Source organism: Mus pahari, chromosome 14 (assembly GCF_900095145.1).
Source record: "Mus pahari chromosome 14, PAHARI_EIJ_v1.1, whole genome shotgun sequence".
Classification (NCBI taxonomy): domain Eukaryota; kingdom Metazoa; phylum Chordata; class Mammalia; order Rodentia; family Muridae; genus Mus; species Mus pahari.
The window spans coordinates 18,469,247-18,489,558 of NC_034603.1; the positions used below are offsets into that span (position 1 = coordinate 18,469,247).

At 53.8% G+C, this 20,312-nt stretch overlaps 2 protein-coding genes across 3 annotated transcripts; one reads left to right on the forward strand and one right to left on the reverse strand.

Annotated features, from left to right (window-relative positions):
* Window positions 1-6,721: 6,721 nt before the first annotated feature.
* Mgat4b (alpha-1,3-mannosyl-glycoprotein 4-beta-N-acetylglucosaminyltransferase B) lies at window positions 6,722-16,440 on the forward strand. Its single transcript, XM_021211746.1, has 15 exons — window positions 6,722-7,134; window positions 12,071-12,256; window positions 12,352-12,492; window positions 12,582-12,715; window positions 13,122-13,168; window positions 13,395-13,508; window positions 13,665-13,740; window positions 13,912-14,026; window positions 14,294-14,424; window positions 14,620-14,727; window positions 14,808-15,001; window positions 15,421-15,499; window positions 15,582-15,669; window positions 15,748-15,860; window positions 15,944-16,440. Exons 1-15 carry the CDS (start codon window positions 7,038-7,040, stop codon window positions 15,965-15,967), a joined length of 1,647 nt encoding a protein of 548 aa, XP_021067405.1. The 5' UTR covers window positions 6,722-7,037; the 3' UTR covers window positions 15,968-16,440.
* Window positions 16,441-17,986: 1,546 nt separating this feature from the next.
* On the reverse strand, window positions 17,987-20,058 carry Ltc4s (leukotriene C4 synthase). Of its 2 annotated transcripts, none has more exons than XM_021213749.1 (5): window positions 19,921-20,058; window positions 18,875-18,957; window positions 18,728-18,798; window positions 18,545-18,626; window positions 17,987-18,240 (listed from the first exon to the last, which is right to left on the reverse strand). In XM_021213749.1, exons 1-5 carry the CDS (start codon window positions 19,976-19,978, stop codon window positions 18,013-18,015), a joined length of 522 nt encoding a protein of 173 aa, XP_021069408.1. In that variant the 5' UTR covers window positions 19,979-20,058; the 3' UTR covers window positions 17,987-18,012. The 2 variants fall into 2 exon arrangements, with proteins under 2 accessions (XP_021069408.1, XP_021069409.1); XM_021213750.1 differs by having other exon boundaries at window positions 18,875-18,974.
* Between the last annotated feature and the right edge of the window lie 254 nt (window positions 20,059-20,312).

Consider the following 20,312-nt stretch of genomic DNA (forward strand, 5'->3'; position numbering starts at 1 on the left):
TATTGGAAATAAGGGTACAGAACAGTGAGCCTCTGCTGACATTTCACGTGTGTGTGTGTGTGTGTGTGTGTGTGTGTGTGTGTGTGTGTGTGTGTATGTGTGTGTGTGTGTGTGTATGTGTGTGTGTGTGTGTGCGCGCGTGCGTGTGACATTGTAGGCCTGTGAATTAAGCCTGTAAGTCCAGTATGTGGGAGACAGAGGCAAAGGGATCCTGAGCTGGAGGCCAGCGATAAGAACTTGACAACAAAACCCCAGGAGAAAATTTTAAATTGAAGCCTGGCAACAGACTGGCGAGAGATTTTTATCTACTTATAGTATTAGGCAGCTAGAATCTTAGAGCTCATTTTATATATAATATAAACTGGCCTGGGACTCAGAGAGAGCTGTCTGCCCTTGTCTCTTGAATGCCTGTATTAAAGGCATAGGCTATCATGTTCAGCTCAAATGTCAACTTTAGTTATATTTTTGGTTTAATTATGTGTGTGTGTGTGTACACCATAGTGCACAGGTGGAGGTCAGAGAACAACTTGTGGCATTCTGGTCTCTTATCCCACCATGTGGTCCTTGGGATGAAACTGCCTTTGCTATCTGAGCCACCTCACCATTGTTTATCAACTTAATGAGGGTGAATTACAAGCAAATAAATGTCTTTTAGGAAAGATGCCATGTAAATTCTTTTTAAAAAAAAAAAATTAATTTACTTTTTGTGAGTACATTGTTGCTATCTTCAGACACACCAGAAGAGGGCATCAGATCCATTACAGATGGTTGTGAGCCACCATGTGGTTGCTGGGAATTAAATTCAAGACCTCTGGAAGAGCAGTCAGTGCTCTTAACCACTGAGCCATCTCTCCAGCCCCCAATGTGTGAATTCTTTTGTGAGAATGTTCCTGTGGGTGCGGCTGTGTTTGTCTGGTGTTAAGACTGAGATTCATTTTCTGGCTAATTCCAGCAGAGAGCACTCTGGGAGATTGTTTTGGAACCCATGAAGAAGGTTAGGTAAGAGCCTGTTCTCAGCTGGGCTCAGCTTTCATTTCCAGCACTTGGAGAACCATAGGAGGGCAGGTCTCTGTGAATTCAAGCCTAGCCTGGCCTGCATATTGAGTTCCAGGACAGCCAGGGCTACATAGAGAGAGACCTTGCCAAAAAAAAAAAGTAATTAAATAATAATAATAATAATAATAATAATAATAATAATAATAATAATAAAAGCCTGTTCTCAAATGCTGTCAGCTCAGAATGATTTCTCTATGGTAATGGTTTCTTGATGCATTTCACCTACAACAGCATCTCTCTGGTAGCTGGTCTTCTGGCTTCCTCTCATTCCTGCAATCCCTCCCTTCGCTGGCTGGAAGGCTCATCTTGAGATGTAAGTGTAAACTCTAGCTCCTGTTCCTTGTCCTGCTTTTTGATCTCAAGACAAAACCCTCAAATAAACCAATGAATACTATAGACACAGCACTTGGGAAGTAGAGGCCAGAGAATCAGGAGTTGAAGACTAGCCTTGGTTACATTGTATCAAAACAAAAACAAAGGAAACTAAATCCCCGACTAGACAAGTAAAGATTCTTTATCTGGCGGGGCAGTAGTGGCTCAGGCACTACTGTCCCAGCACTTGGGAGGCAGAGGCAGGCGGACTTCTGAGTTGGAGGTCAGCCTGGTCTACAGAGTGAGTTCTAGGACAGCCAGGGCTACACAGAGAAACCCTTTTTCTGTAAGCCTAGCAGCCAGGATTTCACTGAGCTCTGTATCTTCCCTGATGGGGAAGGATGTATGTGTATAAGAGAGGCACTGTCCCTTTAAGAGTCATTGTGTACGTACGTTGAGAACATACACTGAGACCCTCCTCTTCCCTGGACCTTCCTGATCATCTTCCTCCATGGACCTTGTCTCTGTGGCCTTGGGCATGGTGCACAGGTTCTAACATGGCAGTGGGAGGATCAACATTAAAGCATTCTGTTTGCATTTTGTGTTTGAGTTGATATTTGTTTTGAGAGACAGTGTTTAATTTTGTAGACCAGGTGGACTGGTACGTACTATACAGTGCAACCTGGTTTTGAACTTGAAGCAGTCCTCTTGAAGTCTCCTTAGTACTGGGACTATAAGCATATGTCACCATTTTAAAAAATTTATTTGGGCTGGAGAGTTGGCTCAGCGGTTAAGAGCACTGACTGCTCTCCCAGAGGTTCTGAGTTCAAATCCCAGCAACCACATGGTGGTTCACAACCATCTGTAATGAGATCTCACACCTTCTTCTTATGTGCTGAAGACAGCTACAGTGTACTTAGATATAATAATAAATAAATCTTTAGACCAGAGCCAGCAGAGGTCCTGAATTCAAATTCACAGCAAGCACATGATGGCTCACAACCATCAGTACAGCTACAGGGTACTCATATACACTAAATAAAAGAGATCTTTAAAAAAAATATTTTTTGTATGTTTGTTTGTTTTTTTAAAGCAAAGTTTCTCTGAGTACTTCCTGCTGTCTTGGAACTCACTGTGTAGGCCAGGCTGACCTTGAACTCAAAGATCTGCCTGCTTCTGCATCCAGAATGCTAGCATTAAGGGTGTGTGCTGCAACTGCCTGGCTCTTTTGCTTATTCTTGGGCAATTTAGTGTGTGTTTGTATATGTAGGATCTCATGAAGCCCTGGCTGGCCTTGAACTGGCTTTGTAGCCAAGGATGACCCTGAACTGTCTTTTAATTTTTTTCATCTTAAGAAAACAATGTATTTGGGTGTTTTGCTTGAGTGAATGTATGTGTGCAGTGCTCTGGGAGGCCAGAAGAGAGCAGCTGATTCCCTTGGGAGCTTCCAGTGGAGGGTGGGAATCAAACCCTTTTCCTCTTGCAGAAGTGCTCTTAACAGTTGAGCTATTTACTCTTGCCTGGATTCTTTTTTTTTTTTTTTAAAGATTTATTTATTTATTATATGTAAGTACACTGTAGCTGTCTTCAGACACTCTAGAAGAGGGTGTCAGATCTCGTTACGGGTAGTTGTGAGCTACCATGTGGTTGCTGGGATTTGAACTCCGGACCTTCGGAAGAGCAGTCGGGTGCTCTTACCCACTGAGCCATCTCACCAGCCCTTGCCTGGACTCTTAAACCTCTTACCTCCTCCTCTCAATCTTATCATAATCACAGACCCATGTCTTAGAAGGCAAGGCCTTCTAAACAAACAACTGAAATACAGATGTCAGAAAAACACTTTTTAAAACATATGTAACTACTCATGAGTCTTCTAAACTTGTAATATCTAGAGCAGGACTAATATCAAAAATATGAAGTTACTGGGCTGGTGAGATGGCTTAGTGGTTAAGAAGAGCACTGACTACTCTTGTAGAGGTCCTGAGTTAAAATCCTAGCAACCACATGGTGGCTCAAAACCATTTGCAATGGGATCTGATGCACTCTTCTGATGTGTCTGAAGAGAGGGACAGTGTACTCATACACAAAAAATAAATAAATTAAAAAAATATTAAGTCACTAACATGAGTGTAACTATTCTTTTGAAGTGCCCCACTGCATCTCTAGTTAAGGTAGATGAAATCCCTGACTTCTGTTGTGACAGTCACATAGACTGGGAAATCTACAGGATGCGGTTCCCATTCTTAAATGGAAAGCAGCACGTGTTTCACTTAAAGGCTAGTGAAATCATGTCTGGATCTTCTATTTCTCTTAGCTCTATTCTTGACTACCCCCAGGGCTGGACCCCTAGACTACTTCCAAAGGCTGTCCTAGAACATGGGCTGAAGGCTGTGATCATAACAGCTGAGTGTCTACAGGCTTTTAATCCCAGTGCTGGTCTGCATAGTGAGTTACAGGCCAGCCAAGGTTTCATAGTGAGTCACTGACTCTGAAAAAGGAAGGTGTGTGTGTGTGTGTGTGTGTGTCTGTCTGTCTGTCTGTCTGTCTGTCTGTCTGTCTGTCTGTGTGTTCACTGTGTGAAAATCTAGAACAAAGTAGGAAAGGCCTACAGCTGGACTTTGAAAAGGAAAGCAGGGGGGCTGGTGAGATGGCTCAGTGGGTAAGAGCACCCGACTGCTCTTCCAAAGGTCTGGAGTTCAAATCCCAGCAACCACATGGTGGCTCATAACCATCTGTAACAAGATCTGATTCCCTCTTCTGGAGTGTCTGAAGACAGCTACAGTGTACTTACGTATAATAAATAAATAAATAAATAAATCTAAAAAAAAAAAGAAAAGGAAAGCAGGATTTCTCTGGGCCCATATGGCTCTGTTTTCCCTGAGTAGGTCCCTAGAACCTGACGCTGAACTGAAAGTGAAGGTATATTGCCAGCTGCAAGGCGACATGCAGAGCCAGGAAGTGTCCAGAGGGACTTTAGGTGGCAAGCAGGCCCGGATTAATTAATTACTACAAAGGCAAAGACAGTGGAAAACAGGCCACGTGCCAGACAACACTGCCATTTTCAAAGGAGAAGGCTGCAGGTTGCCAGGCTGCTGTGAGGCTCTACTCCTGAGACATGGGCTCTCCCTAACCTCAATGTCCTGTTTCTACAGAGGCTCTGCTCCCTAGACATCAGGAACCTTCTCTTATTCCTGTTCCCCTACTCCAAGGTAGTAATGGGATAGAGGAGACCCGTGCACTCACCTACAGTTCATCTCCTTCGGATCCACTGGTTTAACCGTTAGAACGCCTTCCTTAAACCATCCACTTTAGTTGATGCTGAGCGCTTCACCACTCAGCTACATCTCCAGCTCTGATGTACTTTTTGTGGCTTGATTTTAGATTTCTTTTTAGGTACGTGCACGCCCACACATTGAGCTTTGAGGTGTCTAATTCCCTTAGACCTGGAGTTCCAGGTAGCTGTGAGCCACCTGATAAGGCTGATGGGGGCCTAACTGGGGTCCTCTGGAAGAGCCAGCAGTTAATTACCTTAACGACTGAGCCACCTCTCTAACCTTATCTGTTTTTAGGACAGTCCCACTGTATAGCTCCACTCGGCTCAGAATTTTAAGTTTTTTATGTATATCAATCTGGTCTCAAACTGTTTTGGGGGATTGGGGGATGAAAACATGGGCTCACTATGGCTGGCCTGGAACTCACAGAGCTCCTCCTGCCTTTGTGGTCTGGCTGCTGGAATTGGGGGCATGTTACACACTGTGCTGGCTCCACTATTTGTTGTTTTTGTTGTTGTTGTTTTGTCTTTTAAACAAAATTAAGACTTTATATGACTAAAATGAAGACCTGTTTTTTTTTGCACCACAGAGAAGACTCCTATGAAAACAGGAAAACACACCAGGATACTTCCCTTCAGAGGGTTCCAACAAGATCAGGTGTGGAAATCAGGAAATCAGGCTGTACTCTGCTCTAAGTCACTCCACACTGTAAAACAGTGACTTTTGGACTGTGCCTTGCCTTCTGTAGCTCCCCACCCCAACTCTGCCCCCAGAATCTTAGTCTGCAACCTTGGCTAACCAAGCTTTCTAAATGTAGACCAAGCCTTTCTTAAACTCGTAAGGATCCTCCTGCCTCCTGGGTATGGGTCACTGTATTGTGCGCGCGAGCGTGTGCGTGTGCGTGATCACCACTGTAGCTTCTACTTTACTGAGACCGTCACCCACCCCGTGTGTGATCACACCTCCCCTCCCCGACACCCCCCCCCTTGCGTGCACACACGTCACCATTCTAAGCAAGGTCTCTCGGGACATCATACATATTTACGTGGATGGCATTGTCGTGCCATAGACACCATAGGGAGATCGGAGAACCAATTGCAGCAGTCATTTCATTCCTTCCCCCCTGTGGATTCTGAGGGATGGAACTCAGGCTTGGTAGCCATCACCACTCTGCTCTTAGGTAGTAGCTCCATTTTACATAGTAGCTTCTGGTTCCATTTTGAATGGCGACGAGACTCAAGAAGGGAAGTAGATTTGGCGCTTCCAAAATGCATGCCCCGAGGCTGCTTTGGCTCTGCGAGTCCTTTCATTGTGTGTCCAGTTCCTGGTTCCGAAGAGGCATGGAGGGAAGTCTGTAATAAGTTCTTATATGAAGGTGCAAGAAGAGAAGGCAATAAAGTCTGAGGCGCCGCGCTGTACAAATAGGAGCCAGAGGCGCCCCCCCCCCCGCCCCCGGTCACCCTGCGGACCCGTACTCCTCTAAACTACAGGTTGAGCCTGACTCCCGCCCACAGCATGCCTGGCACCGGGAAGCTAGTCGGCTGGGCTCCGGAGGGTGCTCTACACCTACAAACAAGGGCTCTGTTACTCCTGAGAGCGGCCCATTGTCCTTGTTCGACAGAGTAGGAGCGCCTCCCCCGGTTCGTAGCATACTATGAGGCACAGCAGAGAATGCCCTGAGAAGGGAGTACTGGTGGGCGCAAGAGAGAGCAGCGGGCACTTCTGGCTAGCCTGCTAGCTAGAGATAACCTCAGCTCGGCTACAACGGGCCCCTCCCAAGCCAGATCCTCTATGTCGGGAGGAGGGCTTGAAGGTCTAGGTGAAGGGACTTGCTCATGGGATCTTCTGAAAGGAGACTTGGGGGAACAGGCACCTCCGCCGTCTGTCCCTGCTGCACAATAGCTGACCCTCACTCATCACCACTGTAGCCGCGACTTTCCTGGGGCGCGCTATTCCACGCGCGTGCCACCTTCCCAAGGCGGGCCCGCCGGGATCCCGGGAGCTGGCCTCCTACCCCGCCCCCTCGCGGTGCTCCCAGCGGCGGCGAGTGTTGCGGCCCCTTTAAATCCCGGCCGCCCCGCCCTTCGCCCGTCGACTCGGCGGCGGTCCCGGATCCAGCCGGGCCGCGGCTCTTGCCGCCTTGCCCCAACCCTGCTCGGCCCCGGCCCAGCCTCAGATCGAGGCCGCCAGCGCCGCGCACCGCGGAGGAGCAGCTAGCACGCACCCTCCACCCCCGTCCCTCGTTCCCGCCCTGCCCGTAGCCGTCTCTCCCGGGCCCGCAGCTCCTCCGCGCTCCGGGGCCGGGGCCCCCGCCGCCTCCGGGCCCCCGTGCCCCGGCCCCGGTCCCCCGGGCCATGCGGCCTCGGCCCCGCCGGCGCCCGCCGCGCATCGGGGGAGATGAGGCTCCGCAATGGTACCTTCCTGACGCTGCTGCTCTTCTGCTTGTGCGCCTTCCTCTCGCTCTCCTGGTACGCAGCTCTCAGCGGCCAGAAAGGTGAGCCCCCACCCCGCCGCCGCCCGCTCAAGCCCGCACCGGGAGCACCTGAGCCTCTCCCATGCTCGCCCCACTTGTTTGCTTTTGGCATCGCGAAATTCCCTGGTCAGGCCTGGCCGAGGGGAGCGAGTGGTTACCAGATCCCCGCCTCCGTGTGGCGCTCAGGACTGGCCTCTGCCTGCGGTTATCCCATGCCAGGGGCGGGCGCTCTCACTGGCAAGTTAAGGACCTATGGAGTTCCCACAGAGGGGCAGAGACACAAGGTCACAGAGGTAGTGTACCCAGAGAACCTGGTGCTGGCTCTTGGACAAGAGCAGGCACAGTATTGTTGAGACAGGTGAGGAGATAGAGCCAAGGCATCCATCCCCCTGCCCCATCCACTGTTGTGCTCTGCAGCAGCCCTGCTCCCGTGGGCGCTGCTCCCTGGGGGCCTACAGCCTCCTCCATGGCACCGAGCCCCAGGGTTCCTCTGTAGGGCCTCTTGAACAGCTAGCCCAGAAACCCTGATATGTGATCACTCTGTGGGGTTTCCTTGGCCTTTCCTGGTGCAGCTTCGAGGCTTGGGCATGTCGGCCAGTCTGCACACTATGGCCTCCCAGCCTGGCCAGCCGTCTTAGGAGTAGGACACAGGTCCTAGCACTGCTAGGAAGCCTCCTGAGCTAGGTTGAATGGTTTAAACTGAGTGGGAGCTGGGGATTTCAGAGACTATGATCCACCCAGCCTGGACACAGGAGGCTCTGAGCTGCTTCCTTCCTGCCTGCCTTCTGTTCTTCCTGTCATATCAGGCTGAGGTGGGCTAGCTCTTTCCCTCCCTCAGGCAGGCTCTCTATTCCCCAAGGTTATGCTAAATGGAGGGGGGGGGCAGTAAGAGGCATGGGGCAAGTCTAACTCCTGGCATCAGGCTCCTGCCTGCCCAGCCCCGCCTTGCCTCCTGGTAGTGGAGGTCTGAACTGGGGAGAGATTCGATAGGGCCTGTCACAGAGAGAGTGTGGGATGGAATGAGCTATCAGGGGAGGGTATGGCCAGGGGACAGTTCTCTGAAGGTAGGGTGTGGCATCCAGAAGGGTACATTTTGAGCCCTTGGGAAGAGTAGCCATGGAAGGCTATGATGGCTGTAGTGGAGCCATGTCGGAAGAACTGGGATCAGGTTGTCCCACTGTGGGTAGGGCCATTAGACTGTGTCTCATCCTCTTTTGGTAGTGGTTCCCGTGTGCTTCCTAGGACAGTCACATGTCCCCATCTGATGTTAGGATACCTCCCCAGGGAGCAAGCCAGGAGACTAGCATTCTGAGGGCCTGGGGAGCAAGAGGATCAGAGAAGAGTAGGGCTCAGATACAGTTCTTCCTCCTGTGGACAAGCCCAGGAGTCTGTATGCACGGAGAGAGAAGAGACAGTGCACCCCGAGGGCTGTATCCAGCAAGGCCAGCTGACTAGAAGTCAGGAATCTGGCCCGTGGGCCTCTCTCATTCTTCCACGCAGACAACTCAGCAGCAAACCCAGTCCGTCGGCCACTAGATTGAAGCTGGTTTCCACTTTGGAGCGGATATGGGGCTCAGGAGAGGAGGGTCCAGTACTTAGGGGAAGAGCAAAAGAACCGGAAGGGAGGATGTAGGCGGGGAAGCAGAGAGGAAAGAGGCAGCAGGAGCAGGGGTCACCCTAGAGCCGGGGTTAAGAATGAGAAAGACTCGGACTTGGCCAGCTGCACCTAGGGTGCAGGACTCGGGTTCAAACCCAACCTTGGCTTTTATCTGTTGAAGCAGCCAGACATTCAGGGATCAAACTATAGTCTCAGCCAAACAGCTGCAGAGCTCGAACCTCAGGGAGACAGAGCCACACAGTCCTTCTCAGTGTCAGGGCCACGCCCTCACTGGATCCTTGCTCTCCCAGAGTCCTTAGGGACCGACCCCACGACCCGGAGACAGTGGACACCTGCCACTCTCCACCTCGACTCCCTTCTGTCTTGCAGGTTGAGAGCAGACCTTGGGCTGGGCTTACCGCCTTCCTATGGCCCTGAGCCTATTTCCTCTAAGTACAATGTACAGGGTTTATACCCCAGCTTGGCTCCAAAATTTGTTTTCTCTGCCAAGAGAGAGCCAGGTGGAGCACTGTGGTGTGTAGTCCTCAGGGCGTGTTAATTATCCTGCTTGTAGGGCATCACAGGTTCCGCACCCTGTATAGTCTATTCTGGCATGGTCACTGCTGCAGTCCTCACCTCGGGCCAGGTCCATCCTGCTTTCCTGGGATAGGAAGGTATGGATGGAAGCCAAAGTCCCCTGCTTCCTAGGAAGGCTTATCCTGACATGCTTCAGGTATCCAGAGAGACCAAAGAGTCCCCAAGCCCTTACCACTGACCTACCTCACTATCCCGCCCACTAGAGATGTGGGGTACCAGGATGGTCCAGCTTTAAGAACAACCCATGACTGTGTGGTGGTAGCGGCGCATGCCTTTAATCCCAGCACACGGGAGGTAGAGGCAGGTGCATCTCTGAGTTTGAGGCCAGCCTGGTCTTCAGTGTACATTCCTGGACACCCAAGTGTACACACACACACACACACACACACACACACACACAAAACCCTGTCTCAAAGGAAAAAAAAAAAAAAGGAAAGAAAAGAACAACCTTTAGGGGGGCAATCACACAGCTTGAATTTCTGGATTTGAAGGGTACGAGGACAAGAGGGGACCTCCCAAGTCAGTAGACTTGGGAATAAGATCACCGGGCTCTTACAGGCAGCAAGAGCAGGCAGCACAGGGCCAGAAGAGTACGGTATGCTGATGCTAAGGGAAAGGGCCTGTGGGGTTCTGAGAAACAACAGCAGAATTGGTGTGTGGGTGGTAGCTAGACCCAGGAACCCAAGGGGCCCATTACCTGCTGGTAAACAGACAGCACAGGCCTGAGAAGGAAGGGAGGCCAGGCTAGGGATCAGCCATGCCCAGGCCTGGATGATCAGGAAGGTTCAGGGACCTGCTACCCAGCATGACCCACCTGAGGCAGTTGACTGAGGCTCGGCTTACTTCCAGAACAGAGTAGGTCTGGTGGAAACATACACTCTTGTTAGACCAGTGTTACTTCCCTGTTCTCTTCCACGGCCTCAGCTCAGTGCTGCTTGGGACACTGCCAGTGTGGCACAGGCTGCCCGTTAGCTTCACTATGAAGAGAGAGCAAGGACTTCCCATCCAGGCTGTGGAAGGCACCTGTCTGTCTGTGCCACTGTGAACTACTTCCCTGGCTGGCTCTGATAGCCTGGGTACCTCTAGCCCTCAACTCAGTCAGCTGTGGGTGTAGCCCAGGGCTGGGAGGGCAAGCTTGGGGCGGGCTCTCTCTCGGTGTTCAAGGGTCAGGTTTCCAGGGTAACTTGGCCCCTGAGCCCAGCTCTGAGTCTCACAGACCCTGTAACTTGATTCCCTCTTTTTCCTCCTTCGGGGCTGTCCCTAAACCTGGGTGTGACCTGGAACTTTAGCTTAGGATAAGACAGGGTATAAGATTGAGAATGGGTGTCACTGTTCAGGTAAGGAATGCCTCAACCGAATCCATTTGGCTCGCCTGTCTTGGAGCCTCTCTCTTCCTCTGCGCTCCTCGCCTGTGACTTAAGTAACACTCAGACCTCTGCCTCGGTGGCTGGCAGGAGGGAGTGTGTCCCGAAGGGACTCAACTTGCCTTGAGCTTCACCTTTGGCTTACAGACATCAGGGATTGCTCCCTCCAAGGCCTTTCTGGGGATGCTTTGCCCAGCCAAGGATTTGGCGCCTGGTGATACGATGGGAGTCAGAAAGGCTTCCTAGACAAGGCCTTGACGGCTAGGTCAGATCATGTGGGATTCAGACAGAAGAAACAGCTTGTGCAGAAGCTAGACATTTGACAAAGGAGAGGGAGGCATATGTGATAGCTAATAAAGAGGGTAGAAGCCAGCCAGCCAAAGGCCTTGAACGCCCAGGCTGGCAGGAGCTGCTGGCCCCTTGCCACCGAAATACGGTTTATCCCTCTTGTTCTTGATCCCTGCTAGACCAATGAGGCCAGGTGGTTCTCACCCTCGGGACTCTTCTCCACATTCACAGCTCCACTCGGGGTCCCAGGTACTTCTGCACTGCTCATATCTGGGCCCAGCTACTACCAGCTCTGGAGTCATTTGAGGTTGGGGGGGGCGCCTGCTAGTTAGAGGCTCCTGGGCTAGTCACCTTCATCTGTTGATCTGAGCACGAAGGTGGACTGGGCTGGGGGGTGGGTGTGAGATGGAAAGAACTCGGGGAATGAGCAATTAGTGACAACCATGATGGAGGAGCAGTCCCTCCCCCCACACCCTCCCACAGGAACACATAGTCACAGGTCCTATGCCCAGGCTCAGTCCCTGAGGGCTAGATTCTGAGGAGGCTGACAGTGCTCATGGGGACTTCAGAATGGGGTTGTCTGTTCTCCAAGCCTTGGAAGAGGACAGGAGAGGAGTAGAAGGCTGGCCGGGGTTTGGGTGCTCCTTGAGGAAGGACTGTGTCCTTGTACTCAGGATGCGACTCTTGATGTCTGACTCCCAGCAAGGGGCACAGGCTGCAAAAGCAAGAGGGGATTTTGGGAGCCAGTGGGTGGAGACGATTCATTCAGGCAGGCTGTTCCAGCCTGTGCTCAGAACTGGGAGGAGATCGTACCCCCTTCCCACCTTATACAAGGTATCCTTATTCCTATGTATCCGCATTAAGGGATGCAATAACAGGTGGAGGGAGCGATAATCTTCTTGCTGGGGGCTTTTCAGTCCCAGGCTGAGCATCAGTGTAACTTCACATGCACTGGTAACGTGCCTCGAGGGAGTTGGGGTGTGGCAGGCATACCCTTCCCTTACAGGTTTGCTCTTGCAAACAGGCGGTCAGTGATGACAGGAACTGGGTCTGCGGAAAGGGCTATTTCCTGGTATTAACCTGTGTGTGCCACCTCCCTACTCTCCAACAGGTGACGTGGTGGACATTTACCAGCGCGAATTCCTGGCTCTGCGAGACCGTTTGCACGCGGCTGAGCAAGAGAGCCTGAAGCGCTCCAAGGAGCTAAACCTGGTGCTGGAAGAAATCAAGAGGGCAGTGTCCGAGAGGCAAGCGCTGCGGGACGGAGAAGGCAATCGCACTTGGGGCCGCCTAACAGGTGAGCTCCAGCGGGGTGGGGTGGGTGGAAGGCTGCAGAATTGCGCTGTCTTCAGACCCAGCAAAATCTCACCTGTGCCTTTCTCAACCACCCAGAGGATCCGCGACTGAAGCCGTGGAACGTCTCGCACAGGCACGTACTTCATCTGCCCACCGTCTTCCACCATCTGCCGCACCTGCTGGCTAAGGAGAGCAGTCTGCAGCCCGCAGTGCGAGTGGGCCAGGGCCGCACCGGAGGTATGGGCGTGGCCTGGGAGGGGCGAGTGGCGGGCAGAGAGGCTGTCCCCCGGAGCCCTGTCCAGTGTCACTCCTCCGCGCCCCTGCAGTGTCCGTGGTGATGGGCATTCCGAGCGTACGGCGCGAGGTGCACTCGTACTTGACTGACACACTGCACTCGCTCATCTCGGAACTGAGTCCACAGGAGAAGGAAGACTCAGTCATCGTGGTGCTGATCGCCGAGGCAAGTAGTCCAGGGCCTGGGGATATATGAATTAAAAAAAAAAATCAGAATGACGTAGGGGGGCGGGAGAGGGAGAGGGAGGCGCGGGGTGGGGGAATGACAATCAGAATTGTAGTCATAAGTTTCATGCACAAATGGATCAAGACAAAAAGTTAAAAGGAAAGATGCGCCCTCTTGTGGAGAGACTGGTTCCCTTCAACACCTGCTTGTATCTCAATAGGCTGTTTTCTGAGGTAACTGTGACCACAGCAAGGCCCAGCCCTCAGCCCCACCCCACTGGGCTCTTAGGACAGGGGAGCCTCACTCCCGTATATGGGGACATCTGAAGTCCGCACTCCTGCCCGACCCTCCCCCCCCAGACTATTTGGGGTGCTAGCTAAGCTAAATGTCCTGGGTCTTCCCACAGACTGACCCACAGTACACTTCGGCAGTGACAGAGAACATCAAGGCCTTGTGAGTACAGGCAACTGGGAAAGGTTGCTGGAGGAGGGTGGTCTGCCTTGTGTGGGGAGGGGCGTCCCTTCTCAGTGAAAAGAGGGGAAGGAGGTGAGGGCCTTGCCCTTTCTGAAGCCCCAGGGCCTCAGTAGGCTAGTGGAAGAGGGGCATCTGCTTAGAGGCAGGTCTGCAGAGCTCCCACCCTTGGAGGCTGCACACCCACTGGGTCTTCCTCCACACCTAGGTTCCCCACAGAGATCCAGTCTGGGCTCCTGGAAGTCATCTCCCCTTCCCCTCACTTCTACCCTGACTTCTCCCGCCTTCGAGAGTCCTTTGGGGACCCCAAGGAGAGAGTCAGGTACTATATATTCTGTGCCCTCAAGAGCATCATTGTCTCCTCGGAGGACCCTGTGTGATGGGTGGGGTGGGGAGTGGGCAGAGTGGGTCCTCTCTGCGGTAGGCCACTGGAGGTGGAATTATCTCTGCCTCTGAGGCTCCTCCTCCTGGCCCACAGGTGGAGGACCAAACAGAACCTCGATTACTGCTTCCTCATGATGTATGCACAGTCCAAAGGCATCTACTATGTGCAGGTCAGCCTGAAGCTTTTCTCCTGCCTGACCTGAACCCTGACAGACCTGAGCAGCGAGCCTTGACCTGCTGCTCACCCTTGCCTCCTCTGCACAGGGTCCCACTTGGGTGAGGGACCCACTAATGCTCTTGGCCAATCCCGAGTCCCAGCTCCCTTCTGTTCCTCTCTGCAGCTGGAGGATGACATTGTAGCCAAGCCCAACTACTTGAGCACTATGAAGAACTTTGCCCTCCAGCAGCCCTCCGAGGACTGGATGATCCTGGAGTTCTCGCAGTTGGGCTTCATTGGTAGGCGACTCCTATGCTGGCCCCACCTGCGCCCCTCTGTCTACCATCTCTCAGCCCCAATACCTTGCTAGTGAGCTTTGCTGGAAGTGCCCTCTGTATGAGGACGTCCCAGAGACCCCAGCCCTGCCCTGTCTTCTTGGGTCTATACATGCCCAAAGTCTACCCACTAGGTTTGTTGTGAGACATTCCACAGGTTTCCCTCAGGGGTGAAGGAACAGGGTTAGTGGTACTCCCCACTCAGAGCCCTTCCCTGATTTCCTCCCTCAGGGAAGATGTTCAAGTCACTGGATCTGAGCCTGATTGTGGAATTCATCCTCATGTTCTACCGAGACAAGCCCATAGACTGGCTCCTGGACCACATCCTGTGGGTGAAAGTCTGCAACCCTGAGAAGGATGCGGTGAGGAGGGGTTACTTGGAATCAGCACAGGGAAAGAAGGCGGGTCCCCAGCTGCCAGCTCACACTGTGTTCCTGGCTATGCCTCTATAGCAAGGAGTGGACACTGCTGGCTGAGGAAATCTGGTTATCCTAAGGACAGGCCCACATCCTTGAGTGTGGGCTGAGCTGAACCCTAAGGCGCCAATCTGTTCACAGAAACATTGTGATCGGCAGAAGGCCAACCTCCGGATCCGCTTCAAGCCGTCCCTTTTCCAGCATGTGGGCACTCACTCGTCACTGGCGGGCAAAATCCAGAAACTGAAGGTGCGGTGTGGCGCGGTGTGGACCGAGCGTGGTGGTGGCAGGACTGGAGGGTGGCACTCATGCCCGCTGTACCTCCCCAGGATAAAGACTTTGGAAAGCATGCTCTCCGGAAGGAGCATGTGAACCCGCCGGCGGAGGTGAGCACGAGCCTCAAGACGTACCAGCATTTCACCCTGGAGAAGGCCTACTTGCGGGAAGATTTCTTCTGGGCCTTCACACCTGCCGCGGGAGACTTTATCCGGTTCCGCTTCTTCCAGCCACTGCGCCTTGAGCGGTCAGTGCTCCCTGGGAAAGAGGACAGGGCGAACACCAATTAGAGGCCTCAGGCTAGATTCCTGGGTCTTTAGGTACTCCTTCTATAACCCCTGAGGTAACTATTTGCCCCATCTTACCCCATGGGGTTTCCTTATTGAACAGCACTACCCATAATAGTACTTCTTATCTTGTGTGGACTTAGGCAGGTCGATCTTTAATATGTAATGACACCTGTTAGCACCGTCTCAGGGTAAGACCCTGGCTTCCTTGCACAGCCCATGGACTGTCCAAGATGGTGCCTCACCTCCCCCAGCACCCGGTTACCCATCTAATATATTCCTAGCCCAGGTGTGGCCTTCTCTCTGCTGGGCCTGGACAGTGGGTCTGGGCCGTACCTCATTTCTACAGCAGCTCACGGGGCCTGCTTGGCGTCTGTAGGTTCTTCTTCCGAAGCGGGAACATTGAGCACCCAGAAGATAAGCTCTTCAACACTTCCGTGGAGGTGCTGCCCTTTGATGTGAGTATGGGCGTGCTGTGGGTGGGAGCTGACAGCGTCTCCTTCTGGCCAGACATGCCAACCCTGCTGCTTTGCCCTTTAGAACCCCCAGTCAGAGAAGGAGGCCCTTCAGGAGGGCCGCTCAGCCACTCTCCGGTACCCTAGGAGCCCAGACGGCTACCTCCAGATTGGTGAGTAGGGCAGGCCCGTGTGGGCTGGGCTTTTGGGTGTTGCTTTCCTGTTTACATCTAGGCACCGCGCTCCCACAGGCTCCTTCTACAAGGGTGTAGCTGAAGGAGAAGTGGATCCTGCCTTTGGCCCCCTGGAAGCACTACGTCTCTCCATTCAGACTGACTCCCCGGTGTGGGTCATTTTGAGTGAGGTAAGATTGGCTGGGATGGGACTAAGCAGCTAGACCATAAGAAGTCCCAAGTCTCCTGCTCATCCCGAGCCCGACTCTTCCAGATCTTTCTGAAAAAGGCCGACTAGAAGGCTTCCAAGGGTGCTCTGTGGCCGGCTCTGGAGCCCACGGTTCCGAGGGTGTCGCTGCTACTGCTGCTGCTGCCCCAGAGGACCAGGCATATCCACCCCACCTGGAGGGTTCTGCCTGGCAGGCGGCTCGGGCTGGCCTGGGGTTCACCGCTGGCCCGGAGGCCCCAGAAGCTGGTGCTGCTCCTGCCCGCCGGGCCGCGGGAGAGGCAGGCGGCCCCCACACTGTGCCTGAGGGCCGGCCTGCTGCCGCCCAAAAAGAACTGAACCGAACCGTTTGCCCCTGGCCGGTGGTCTTGAGCCAGGCCGTTAGAAGAGCTTTTTCTTGGGTGCCCGCCATGGGCGGTGCAAACACTGGAATGCATACACTACTTTATGTGCTGTGTTTTTTATTCTTGGATACATTTGATTTTTTCACGTAAGTTCGCATATACTTCTATAAGAGCGTGACTTGTAATAAAGGGTTAATGAAGTATGTGTCTCATAGGTGAATGTTCCCAGTTCTGGCCAGGCGTTTGCATGTTGCCTGCCTGCATTCGGCCTATCATCTTGGGTTCCCAAAACTTGCTGGTGGTTGGGAGGGGGAGGGGGAAGGCCGGCTCACCTGTGCTGCGAGCCTATTCTCCACAGTTGGCTGGCTCTTGGCAGGTTACTTGGTGAAGGTGACTTTGACCTCTGTCATGCCAAGGACTAAGTCCCAGACCCTCCTTTACCATGTCAAGTGTCTGTTGGGCACACCTCAACGGAACATCATCTTTACTTAGCAGGAAGGTCGTGACCACTGAGTCTGTAACTGGAGGCTTCATGCACCCAAACTTGTGCCTACTTATCCTATAGGAATTCTCGTCCAACACGTTCTCAGATCCTCTCGGTCTAGCATCACATCACCCAGCACAACTATTGTACAGACCTGAGCCCCCACCCCCCCGAGTGCCTGGGGGGGGAGTGTTCCACAATTTGACATTGTCCCCTCCCCTCCCCCTGTGCCCCCACCTAGTCCTTAGTATCTTTGTCCCTGCTTGTCTCATATAATAAGATCTTGGTGTGTGTGTGTGTGTGTGAGGGGGCGGGCCACACTGTTGGAAAGGGACTGAGGCAGTCAGGGAGCCCTGGAACTCACTGTAGCCCAAGCTGGCCTTGAATTTATGCCTCAGCTTCTCAATTACTAGGATTGCAACTCTGAACCACAACACCTGGTTCATACAGTGGTCATCTCTAAAATAAATGGGCCATCTCCTCCCACCTGAGGGCTTTCCCCACACACTGTTAGGCCTGTTTAAGAAGCATTTTTGCTGGCCAGGTAGGTTAAAAGCCATTTTGAGATGGATTGTCAGTAGGCCTACCAGAGTCTGGTCCTCTCCAAGCATCCAGAGATCCACTTGAGAGAACCTATCACTGACGACATTTTTTGGCCACGCTCACTGCTGTGTGGCCGTAGCTGGGGTGTCCTGAACACTACACTGATCTCTATTTGGAGATCCAGCACTGATCAAAAACAGGGACCCAGATCTCACTTAGGAAAAGACTGACTGGTTCTAGTTGTGAAGTCAGGGCTGGGTGTTGGGGACAAGAAGGCATACAAGGCCGGGCAATGGTGGCACACGCCTTTAATCCCAGCACTTGGGAGGCAGAGACAGGTGGATTTCTGGGTTCGAGGCCAGCCTGGTCTACAGAGTGAGTTCCAGGACAGCCAGGGCTACACAGAGAAACCCTGTCTCGAAAAACCAAAAAAAGAGAAAAAAAAAGGCATACAAGATAGAATCCAACACCTGAGGCTCAGCCTGTGAGGAAGGTGAGCCCCAAGTACAGAAAGGTGGGTGAAGGGTGGCTATCTCTGGAAAGAAATGTCAAGGCAGAGGGAGCTGCGCAGGCAAGGTGTTGTCTAGAAAACAGTACAGTGAGAAGATCGAATCCAAGCCTGCCTATGCTAGCCTATCCAAGCCTCCCAAAGCCTGGCTGCATCTGTGTGGGGTTTGGGCTCTCCAGGCTGCGGTAAGCGACCCTCTCAGACCCAGAGAATGCAGACGGAACCGTCGTGGGAACTTTTAATTAAAAACTGGGATTCGGAGGCGGGCACCCCAGCGTTTTGTTCGAAGATCTCCAGTTCCTGCTGACTCGGAGGGCCTTCGCCTCAGGCCATCGGCAGGAACACCTGGAGCCATCTGAAGAGCGCGGTCCGTAGCGTGCCGGGGAGGAAGTGGACTAGCAAGCCCAGTGCAGCCATCGCCACCAGCAGCCAGAGTGCGCGCGCGCTCGCGTAGAGGGGTGTCAGCCTGCGGGCGGCGCTCAGCGGGAGCGGAGCCAAGGCCCCCGCCCTACACGCAAAGGCCCCGCCCCCTCCGTGCCAGGACTGCCCCCAGGCCTAGGCCCTACCCCTCCAGACTAGGCCAGCCCCGCAGGCTCAAGCCCCTCCCACTCCGGGCTGGACCGGCTCGCTAGGGCTAGGTCCACCCACCCGCTGTCCCCAGATCTCTTTCCCTGGGTCCCCTGTGGCCGATCGCCGCCTCCCACCCTTAGAGCCGCGTCGGGGAGCGACCCTCCCCTGCAGTGCTTTCCCGGAAGTCCGGCCAGAGTTACCTGAGCTGCGCCGAGCGCGCGTATCCCTGGAAATAGCGGAGGCGCGCGAACAGGTAGAACAGTCCGCACAGGGCTGCGGCGCCTGCGAGATTCGAGGCGAGGCGGCGCGGTGAGCACGAGCTCCCGCCATCCGGGATCACCGCCCCCCCAACCCCCCGAGTGTGCCCCCACGCTGCCCCGCACCTTCGTGGAAGAAGATGCCGGCGACCCAGAGTGTGGCGAGGAACAGCGGAAAGTACTCGCTGCAGTTTACCCTGCGAGGGGTGGGCTGGGTGAGCGCGTGGCCCGCCTTGGCTGACACCCGAACCCGCCCGGACCCGCCGCGCTCACTGGGCTCGGAAGACGCGCTCGAACTCGGGAGGGCCAGAGGTGAGCGGCGGCGACACGTGGAAAGCCCTTCGCGCAGAGATCACCTGTAGGGAGAAGTAGGCTGCGGCCGTGGGGGTGTGGGAGTCAGGTGTGGTGCTCCGCAGACCTGGGGCGGGATCCGTCCCCCAGTTCCCTTCTCCTTGCCTCTCGCTGAGCGACTCCCTTCTAATGCCCTTCTCCCACCTGCCCCATCAGCGGTGTTCAATGGAGAGGCCCTGTAGGCCTGAGGGTTGATTGACTAGGGTGATGCGCCTGAAACACCTGTCGGTGGGAGGAACCTTAGAAGACTTTACTCCTTAAAGATTTGACTTGCAAAGCACAGGCAAATGCCCACATCCCGTTCTGCAGATCTGGACCCCAGTCTTTCAGCCCCTGCGTAGGCAATGGACCAGGACAGAATTGGCTGTATTCTTTAAGGAACAAGGAAGCACACATTCTGTGGCTAAGGGACCCTGGTTTCCACTCTACAGAATCAGCCAGAAAGGACTCTCTCTGCCCCAAGCCCGAGTCAGTCTAGCTTGGGTCTCAGTACCACCACACAATGGTATAAATTCTTGTCTCAGTTTCTGTTTAGATATCATGGACCCAGCCTTAAGTCTGGCAGATACCGGGCTCCAGATGCCTGGAGTTGGGACTCTCCCAACCTAAGCCCATAGCTATTCCACTAGTCATCGTACTCCCAAACAGATACCAGCTCCCACCACAATGCAGGCACCTCAAGTGGTCCCTCTGCAGGGTGGCCATCCTTCACCTGGTCCTCCCCTGTAGATACTCCTTAGGGACTTCATCCCCAGTCCTGGGAAGTGGGGGACTCCTCAGCTGGGACAGGCCCTCCAACACCCAAGACTACACAACAGCTCTTAAATACCAGGAGCCTAGCCTAGACGCCTCTTGTCCTTCACCTGAGCCTAGGCCTGTGAGCACCCCAATTCCCTATCCCAGGAGCCTGAAGAGAGCAGGCTGCAGGGTGTAAGATCCACCCACCTCCCAGACAGGAGCCAGCCCACCTTGCAACAGAACTCCCGCGAGGGTGACGGTAGCCAGAAGAGCCACTTCGTCCTTCATGTTGCCAGCCACAGGCAGAACTAGCTTCTGTGTTCTTATCACTCAGATGCTGGCCCAGGAGAGGAAGCGCCTCAGTGCTCCCCACCCCTTTGCAGCAGAGGCGGGGAGGGGTGGGGACATGACTGTCCTCATGGGCAGGGAGCCTGGCCAGGCTGGGAAGGTAGAAACCAGGGCTTCGGACAGCTTGACCACTTCCTTCCAGTTGTTCCTGGCTCTTCTGGGCTGCTTAGTCCTGTGATGGCGGAGCTCATGCTGTTCACCCAGGGCCCCTCTGCCTGCTCACCCAGTGCCCCTCTGCCTGCTCACCCAGGGCCCCTCTGCCTGCTCACCCAGG